At 42.9% G+C, this 9313-nt stretch overlaps 1 protein-coding gene across 2 annotated transcripts in view; it reads right to left on the bottom strand.

Annotated features, from left to right (window-relative positions):
* Window positions 1–234: 234 nt before the first annotated feature.
* The window catches only part of LOC148890765 (uncharacterized), a 42138-nt gene continuing 33059 nt past the window's right edge, over window positions 235–9313 (bottom strand). For both annotated transcript variants that reach the window (XM_089010268.1, XM_089010269.1), the window contains exons 17-25: window positions 7870–9180; window positions 6924–6974; window positions 5100–5462; window positions 4658–4786; window positions 4064–4117; window positions 2283–2378; window positions 1727–1807; window positions 1544–1654; window positions 235–1467 (exon numbers count right to left, since the gene is read on the bottom strand). In XM_089010268.1, coding sequence (XP_088866394.1) covers window positions 1462–1467; window positions 1544–1654; window positions 1727–1807; window positions 2283–2378; window positions 4064–4117; window positions 4658–4786; window positions 5100–5462; window positions 6924–6974; window positions 7870–9180 — 2202 coding nt within the window. In that variant the 3' untranslated portion in view covers window positions 235–1461. The remainder of the gene's footprint in view (window positions 1468–1543; window positions 1655–1726; window positions 1808–2282; window positions 2379–4063; window positions 4118–4657; window positions 4787–5099; window positions 5463–6923; window positions 6975–7869; window positions 9181–9313) is intronic.

The following is a 9313-nucleotide window of genomic DNA, read 5'->3' as shown; positions in this document are numbered from 1 at the left end:
CTTTACACACCCCTGTTCAAGTGTCAGGTTTGTGTGATGTTAACGCTGATGTGTGCACAGCACGGGGCTGCTGCCACCATGGTTCACTCTGAGAATGTTGTTCTTTTCGTGATCGCATCGGTCACCTTGCTCTGGAGTTGTTTTTCTTCTGTAATGGGGGCTTTAGGCATCGTGGAAAGAATTATGAATATTTCCAAACAGCAAAAAACAGAATTACACAGATCAAAGCAAAAATGAAGCTTCATGCAGGACTGATGATTTATTTCCCTTTTACTCATCCAGATGGTGCTCTTGGTTTTATGACAAAGAGTAGTGAGAAATGATATTTCCACCTTTAAATCTAAATTGCCACCGAGAGGATTAAAAAAATGATCACAAGTGCTTGACAAAGTTGCAGTTGTCCATCACGAGTAATCGGTCACATTCATGGCAAGTTTTTAAATAATCACCAACAGTTGACATTTGAGCAGGGGTGTGTAGACTATTTCTATCCACGGTACATACTGCGATGACAGTTGAACTTTCATTTTCGTCCAAGTAACAGTTTACAATTCGCTGTCACTGTTACGGCAACCGAAACGGCTAAGAGGATATTTCTTCGATGATGCATCATGTAAACCTATAACAGCCTTTAAGTAAAGAAAACAAACACTAAACAAAAAAACAGCATTAACCTTCTGAAACAGACATTTCTAATAAATTGGCAGTAACCCACACACACACACACACACACACACACACACACCCAAGAGAGAGCAAATCAAACATAGTATTGATGTTAATGGGTGCAAATTTTCCACCCGAAAGTCTCTCGTCCGAGTCCTACAACATCCAAACGTCTCCACCGTCTACTGGCCCAAAGATCTTGGACATTTCCACCACAAATCACTCGATCCCACCGCACCTTGGCTGCTTAGCGGACTGATCAACTTTCCCCCCAAAGAAAGACCTTCCGTTTAACACACAGCCATTTATATCATTGTTTGTATTAGAATTCCCTCTGTTTTTTGTTTGCATTTGAAACATGCACGCTAAATAATAATCTGATAATATACATATTTACTTGTATAGCAACACCGAGTTTGATTCCCCACAGGTAAGAATGCAAAAAAAGTTGCTTGACAGTAGCACTGATTGGACGGTGCCCTTTCTTTCTTGCATCTGCTGGGATCATCGTGTATGCCATGAAAATTAAATATAAAAGATGAGATCCAAACAAGGAAACAGCGACCCGAAATTATTGGGTCAAAGCAAGCAGGTGATCCTTCTCGTGCTACCGGCAGAAACTGGAGGCCCGCCGAGGTCAAAGGGCGCGTCACACCAGGTGTGTCTCAAAGGCCGGGGGAATGGGGGTTTGGTCCAACTGCTTGACAGTCTGTTCTCATGGGAGAACGACATGGTCCACTTCACACCAGGGGCGGGTCCGCAAGTGTCCTCCCTGTCTGGAGCCACTTTGGCCAATCAGGACTGCAACGAGAGAAAATGGCTTGGACAAAATCCAAATCAGTGAATACCCATTTGCGTATTGGTTTTTGATTTTAACCTTCTGCTGTGGGTCGTTGGTGGGAGAATCCGTTTCCCTGATCACCACCGCTTTGGTCACGAGCATGTCTGGGTGCTGCTGTTTGGCCTCTTGTATGGCCATCGCGAGGGCCTGCGTGGGGCGGGTAAAAAGTTATTTGGTCAGCTGACGATTAGGCGTACATTCACAATCAGCCTTCCTCACCTGGTGTTGGTCCACGTCATCATCTCCTGTGATGATGATTCTTTTTTCAATTCTGGTTTCGGAGTAGCCTCCTTTGACCGTCTGCGGGATTAAGCGGAAAGAGGTTTGTTGTGAATTTAATTGGTCACATCCAGTTGGAATTCGCTCCTGTCAAAGAGCACTGGAGGTGCCTGTCTAAACACTGCATTTATTCACCATTGAGATTAGTTATGTATGTATGTATGTATGTATGTATGTATGTATGTATGTATGTATGTATGTATGTATGTATGTATGTATGTATGTATGTATTTACATGTTTATTTATTTATTTACATTTATTCATTTATTTTTTTGTTTGTGTATGTACAAGTGCATACTATTATTATTATTATTATTATTATTATTATTATTATTATTATTATTATTATTATTATTATTATTATTATTATTATTATGTGTGGCGATCCCGTCAAGGGAAAAGCCGAAAGGAAAAGAAGATTATTATTATTATTTGTTTGTTTATTTATTTTTATTTTGCAGTGGTATGGCGGTGTAGTTGCTCTTCAGCGATTACCTTGGTAACATGCGTTGTGGTCGCAGTGGTGACGCTTTCTGCGCTGAGGAACAGTGGCGATCCAATGGACTCGTGATCCGTCGTGCAGGCTTTTCCCTATGCAATGCATTTGTGGTCAAGCTAGCGCTAAGCATTTCCAGGACTCACTGATCAATCACCATACCATTCACTTTTCATCAGAGTATTTAAAGGACAACCGACACTTCCGAACAGGTTGTGTCCATAATTTGTAAAATCACTTCAAATGACGTCTACTGACCGTATTTTACAAAGAACCGCTTGTAGCTATATTATTGAAGTCTGATTATTCATGAAGTCTTGTTTTCTAGTTGATGACCATGCCGGAGTGACGTCGCTGAGGGAACGCCCCTGACCGAGAAAGCGACACACAGTACATTTTGGGTACTTTGTTTCGTCTGAAAACACTGTGTTGATTGCGAAATTAGGAAAACGACATAAATATGCGATGGTGAATCGTTGTGTGGCAACCAATTGCGGTAACACGCATAAAGAAGGTGTAAGTTTACACAAATGCGCGAATCACCGCTTGGATAACCGTTGTCATCCTCTCAGCCTGACAATGAGTAGAAAGTTGCTTCCAGTGGTGAAAGAGAGCAATCGCCATAATAGTGGAGCAACCCTATCGGACAAACATTCAGTTGCTGGAACGAGGAGCTAATCGAAGTTCGAGATGGAAAACCGCTGTCATTCATACGCAAGTTCGTAAGTCATCTTGAAAGTTTAAACAACGTTTTGCATGCAAAACCATTAAACAATCTGCATTGATGTTGACATCTTGTAGCTTATTATTTGTTATCCATGTCCATATATGCCACATATTGGATTGGATTTTCCTTTATCCAATCCAATCCAATCCAATATGTGGCATATACGGACATGGATAACAAATAATAAGCTACAAGATGTCAACATCAATGCAGATTGTTTAATGGTTTTGATATTGCCGAAGTTGATGCTACATTGCTTATTCAGAGCGTGATATATGCTTCACATGTTGTGTCCTTCACCAGTTTCGTCGCTTTGCTTACACGGCTTGAATTGATACAGAAGGACTTCTTTAATCGATCGCAAACACTTGTGCTTTCCTCTTCAGAACTATTTGAATCATATTCATAACTGGATGAGTAACAGTAAAGGATCTTTTTCCGAATCTGAACTCTCTGAAGCCATTGTTTTGATTCCGGAGCAAGGCAGTTTGTGAAGGAGTATCCTGACGAGACATCACGAACTGGGGGCGGGACTTTCTGAATCTCTCCAGTTTTGAGCTCATTAGTAGCAGTTTTGGGCAACTTTATAATAATAATAATAATAATAATAATAATACATTTAGGTTCCAAGCGCCTTTCAAAACTCTCAAGGACACTTTACAGTCACGGGATTTTTTTGTGTGGGGTCATTTTCATTGGTGTTTTGCGTTTGACTAAAAATATCAGCCTGCGTGTTTTGGGTATTTTAGATGCTATAAAATGTTTTTCTGATGTCAGTTAGGAAACAAAAAAATGGTGTTGTTGTCCTTTAAAGGTTTGCGACCGTAATAAATAAATTAGAAAATAAGCTAAATAAATAAATAAATACATACATACATACATACATACATACATACATACATACATACATACATACATACATACATACATACATACATACATACAAGTTAATTAATTAATTAATTAATTAAATTTTAAAAGTAATTTTAATTTGAAAAAACACATTGCATCTCACTGATGCATGTTGTCATTGGTGTCTGCTCAAACACTTACCGGCGATGCATTTTCTTTCATGCTCACCGAAGTATCTTGGCTGAAGGATAGTCTCTGTAGGGAGGATACAAATCTTTTTCAGACATATTCCTGTGTTGATACGGATAAACAATTTTGCGGCACGGTTCTCTTCAGGGGCGTACCGGGACGCATATTTTGTAAACCTGAGTTCAGTCCGTCGCATGATCGAAATCGCTACCTCTCAATACGAACTAGGTTGTGGCAGAATTTTGGTTCTGACTTTTGGATTGGTCACGAGTTAGTTGTGCAACTGTCTCCTAGTATGTGCAACTCATGACTAACCATGAAAGGCTCTCACCGAGCTGCATGGATGGCACTACCAAGGGCGTATGTGTCAAGTTTAAGGTCATCCTTTTCTTTCAGTCTAAGAGCAAAATCTCTCCCAGACATGCCAACCTCCGCAGTTCGATCCCGGCGTTGTTCGCGAGAACAAACTGCTTGAACAGGTCTTGTCTCCCTCGACTGGTACAACAATACCAATGCAAGGCATGTGTGACATGTCTATGTATGACATCATTTCTTAACACTGCATTTAATATTCAATCAGAAGCTATACGAATACCGATGATTTACCTGGGGGGAGACAGGCGTGATAGTCGCTTGAACTTCCGACCCATTTGTGTGAGATTCCGTCTTGGAGTCGGCCCTCTTTAACCTCTGGGCAATGGTCACAGCGCTGGGCTCTCTTCTAGCCACAGGCGGCTGTGGAAAAACAAAACGGGTTCTGATTAAAAGATGTGTTCTTCTCATTCGCTACGGTCATGAGTTTGGTTATTTAATGCAGGGTGTTTTGTTGCGACAAAATATAAAGGTGGCGGGAAGGGATCCTTATGAATGATGGAAAAAAGAATTGGATTAAAAACATGACAAAGTCATCTGAACAACAACGGCTGAATAAATCAAGTTTCTGCATGGGAATCTCAAACAGAAAAAGGTAAAAAAGCAGGATGGCCAGCCGAGTGGGATGAATCCATGAGATAATGCTGATGAAGATGGCAAACAGTCGTCTGTCTACCTCGTGATGTCGTCCCTCCTTGGGAAGTTCCTCCTCTATGGGCCGTTTGTCTGCTTGGTCCATGAGACGCGCAGAGTAGAACATTGATGTTTCCTCAAAGTCCTCCCGACCCACTTCGGGCTGTCGTTCCTTCTCCCCCGAGTAGGAGCCGCCTTTCGTGACGACGTCCTCCATGCAAGGGTGGAGGTCTGTTATGATAGTGAAGTCGACTTCAGCCTCAAGGCTGGATGTGGAGCTGACCGTCATACTGGAGCACTTGCGCTCTATGCCAAGATGGCTCTCCCTCATGCAGGCCACCGTATCCTGCTCCTGGTCCCCTTCTGGGACTGGAATGGTCTGCGGCCTCCTGTCACCGAGCTCCTTCTGGAGGGGGTTACAGATACAGAGCCGCCGCATTCAAATTGTGTGACTCTGACTGCAGACAGATGATGGCCATGGTATGGAATTAGCTTCGACTCATGCTCGGCCTTCCAACAAAGCGGATTGGCGAACGTGGTTTGAATAGGAGGTCTCAAAATGTGAAATCGCCGTAAAAACCTATCCAGAGAAACTGTATCAACCAGGGCAAGTACCTAATCCTGACACAAAAGTCATGGAGAAGCAGCACACATAAAATGGCTCCTGAGTATGCAGCCATCAGCAAGTGCTCTCATGAGCCTTGCTTTTTTTGTTGTTTTTGTCTTGTTATTGTGTTTTCTTTTGTCACTTTATGTTGTTGTGTGTCACGTGGAACGGATACAGATTGTTTTTCAGCATTTTTGGCCACGACAATCATCAAGGAGGAGACTGTGCTGAGCAGTTGCGCCTTTCGGCAGCATGAATGTGCCGGTACTGTTTTTGAATGGGAGGAATGTCGGAGCCATTTGACTGTCATCGCTGGACGGCTCTGGGGCCATTGTGCTTTTTTGCGTCTGTAATGGGCAGCATATTCACAGCCCCGCTTTATTCAGCAGAAAGGTCGGTGCTGTTGGACAGTCTGCGGTTAGATGGATGCATGGCTTGAGGAGCCCGTGATAAGAAGAAAGCAGCGTCAGCGCAGAGCGCCGATGCGTATGTGAAACTGTTGCGGCTTAGAATTGAAGCGGATTTATGTGGGACAGGAGATGTGAGACAATGTCTTTTCGTCAATGGATGCTACAGCTTTGTGTTTGCTTTCAACATTGAACCTCTCCTCTTTCATCGAGAACTGCTTCATGTCATCACAAAGAAGGTACAGCAAGTCCTGAAGAATGAATGACTCTGTGTCTTTGTGTTGTCATATTTGTTTTGGTTTTTCCCAAGATGGTGGCGCGTGAACGCGCAGCGGCTCCCCTCTCCCGGCAAATTGGCGTTTTCATGTTTATTATGTTTGTTAAAGTCATTATAAGTGCCTTGCATGCTGGGTCCGAGAGGACAGTAATTTCATCTGTGCTGTATGTCATGCATATTAGCATATTTGACAATAAAGCTGACTTTGACTTTGACTTGATGGTCTTTGTTTTAAAATAATCATCCCTTTGCAGTGAGCATAACACATATGAAAAAATAAATAAAAAACATTGCAGACTTAAAAAGTCAAACAGTTCCCCTAACCGACCAAAAAAGGATAAAAGTGAAACAAAGATTTTATATGAAGCATCAAGGGAAACGAAGTTTTTGATGTGAAGCATCAAAGGTAACTTGCGCGTTGATCTCACTAATAGCTAAATTCCAGATGGCTTATTTTGAATGCACACAATCGCATGGAAGCGACTAAAAAGAGCAGGCTGTCGTTCCTTTAGAAAATCATGTAAGGAAGGGATGGAGATGAGGGGTGGAACACCACTTTGAATACAAATGAATAACCTTGGCATCAATGAACGTCTCATCATAAACAAAGGGAGCAGAGAAGGGCTCCTGCAGGTGAAAACAGAAGAAATTGTACATTAGGGCAAGGTGAAGCGGAATCCTCATCCTCTCAATGTCCATTTAATAGCATAGTTTCTGTGAGCGGTGCCAAAACACTCCAATCATATGTAATTTTTGCTCTGGGTGAATGGCAACTCAGTTTGACCTCTCTTCGGTGCATTATTGATTTTAATTTGTGGGAACACATGCAAACAGTATGTAGCTTGCAAAATAATCATGTGGCCTTGAGTTTTAATTTTCGGCTACAGTGGAACCTCTCAAGATGAACGGCTGTTGGGTTTGAACATACTCTGGAAAACTATTTTGTCATGTGTTTGCACAAGGAGAAATCTATAGTATTTTCCGGAGTATGAGGCGCACCGATTATAAGGTGCATGGTCAGCTTTTGAAGAAAAAAAAAACGCTTTTAGGTGCACCTTATAGTGCGGAAAAGATGGTACTTTGAAAATGAAGTGATGTTTTTTTTGTCTTTTATGAAATGCAATCACAGACTGGTCATGGCAACAAGGAGAACATGACAACAACGCTCCGAGAAGAAATGACATGAAGGAGGAAGGAGGTTCCACTGTAGTTTCTTTGAGTTAAGGATGGAGGAAATTAAAAACAGACTTGTAATCATTTGTATTTCCCATAATTCGGACGTGAGCACGACGTCTTTGCCAAGCAGATTGCGGTGAATGAAATGCAGCATTGGCACGCCACCCAGATGAAGGATGCATCATCTCGACGACCCTTCGCATTGAGCCAAGATGGATAAGTAACTATTACACCGCAAGTCACCGCAAATGGAAGGAGAGACAAAAGAAAATGGTGTGTATATCTGAAAAAGCTCATGCAAAGCTTTACTTCTATTGAACTAGAAGCAAAAGACAAGCACAGTTACCGAGTGTCTCTTCTTGACCGCTTCTTGTTTCGTCTCTCTGACGACATTCCTGCTGTTCCGAAGGATTAGTCCTGATTCCCGAGCCTTCTTGCTTTTTACAGGCGGGGTTGGAGGAGTCGTTTTAGAAAGCGGCATGTTCTTTGACGCAAACATTGGACTTTCAGATGACCCTGGGTAGGGGTGAGGGCTGTCATCGGAATGCTCTTGTTTGGTTATTTGGAGGTTGGATACATCCGTCCAAGTGAGATTTGAGGAAGTCTCAGGAGAACCCACCGACCAGCGGTATTCTCTTCGCAAGACCCGTGTTTGCTCATCCTGTCCTCCTCTATCCTCTTTAGATGTGATACTCTTGGAGCGCTCCGGTTTTAGGGGAACGATCCTGGTGATTTCGGACTGATGGCTGCCCAACAGTCGGTGGAGCGAGGCCCTTTGACGTCGGTCTCCGATGAGACTCTCGATATCTTCTTCTCCAGAGCTACTAATCTTCCTCTCGTGTGTCCTGACCTGTCGCAGTTTGACCTCTGCTAACTCTTTATTGTCAATAAAGCCCTTTGCTCTCACTTTCCCGCTCTCACTTTCGAATGTACTTTCATGGTTTAGCTTGCCAGCTCCGTTCATTTCTGACGGCCCAACCCGGTTGGAGGTTCGTTTGACCGGTTTGGCATCTTGGGTGGAAGCATTCTCGCTTTCTCCTACCGCTTTGTCCTGCGGTGTGCTACCTTCATCGACCCAAAAAAGCGTTTCTTTGTCACCTTTGAACAACGCATCGGATTGGTGGTAAATTTCCATTTCAGATTTTTTGTCTGAATTGGTATCCAAGCCAAAGTCCTCATTTTCTTTTTCGGAGGAATCACTCGCTCCTTCCTCGTGGACAAGCTCTGGAGGCATTCGCAGGTTTAAGCTGTGAGGTGGCCTCTTTGGTCTCTGCACCAAAGTTGTTTGTTCCTTCTTTTGATGTGAGATTGGTGCCAAACTGTCCTTTGCTTCGGAGCTCCAGGCTTCAGACTGTTTGCCGAGAGATTTCTCTTGACACGGGACTGCGTTTGCTGATAGCTGAATCTGAAAACGACCTTTGTTAATGGGTCGCTGCTCACAGGGTCCGTAGCATCCAGCTGATGGAAATTCATCAAAGTGGGCTTTCATTTCTTTTCTGTCAGACTCCGTTACATCGATATGCATCATCTTGGCAACAGCGGTCTCTTTTTCCTGCTTGTTTTTGTCCCGAGAGGAATCAGATGTGGGAGATGTGTCATTTTCTTGAACTTTCCAGTCAAGGTCTTGGGGTTCTATGAATACCCAATCCTCAGAGTCCTACGTTGGTATAGATTGAACAAAGTTAGACAAGCCAAATGGTACTTCAGGAAAAAAAAGACAATCTCCAAGATTGATGGCAGTTTTGGGTCAACATGTTTCCGGATTCATGAGATTTCACTCAAAGAATTGG

The sequence above is a fragment of the Hippocampus bargibanti genome, linkage group LG12 (genome assembly GCF_051943395.1).
Source record: "Hippocampus bargibanti isolate YZ-2025 linkage group LG12, ASM5194339v1, whole genome shotgun sequence".
In the NCBI taxonomy this organism is placed as follows: Eukaryota; Metazoa; Chordata; class Actinopteri; order Syngnathiformes; family Syngnathidae; genus Hippocampus; species Hippocampus bargibanti.
Note: the sequence above shows the minus strand (reverse complement) of the source record. Positions and strands in the feature narration are given on the sequence as shown.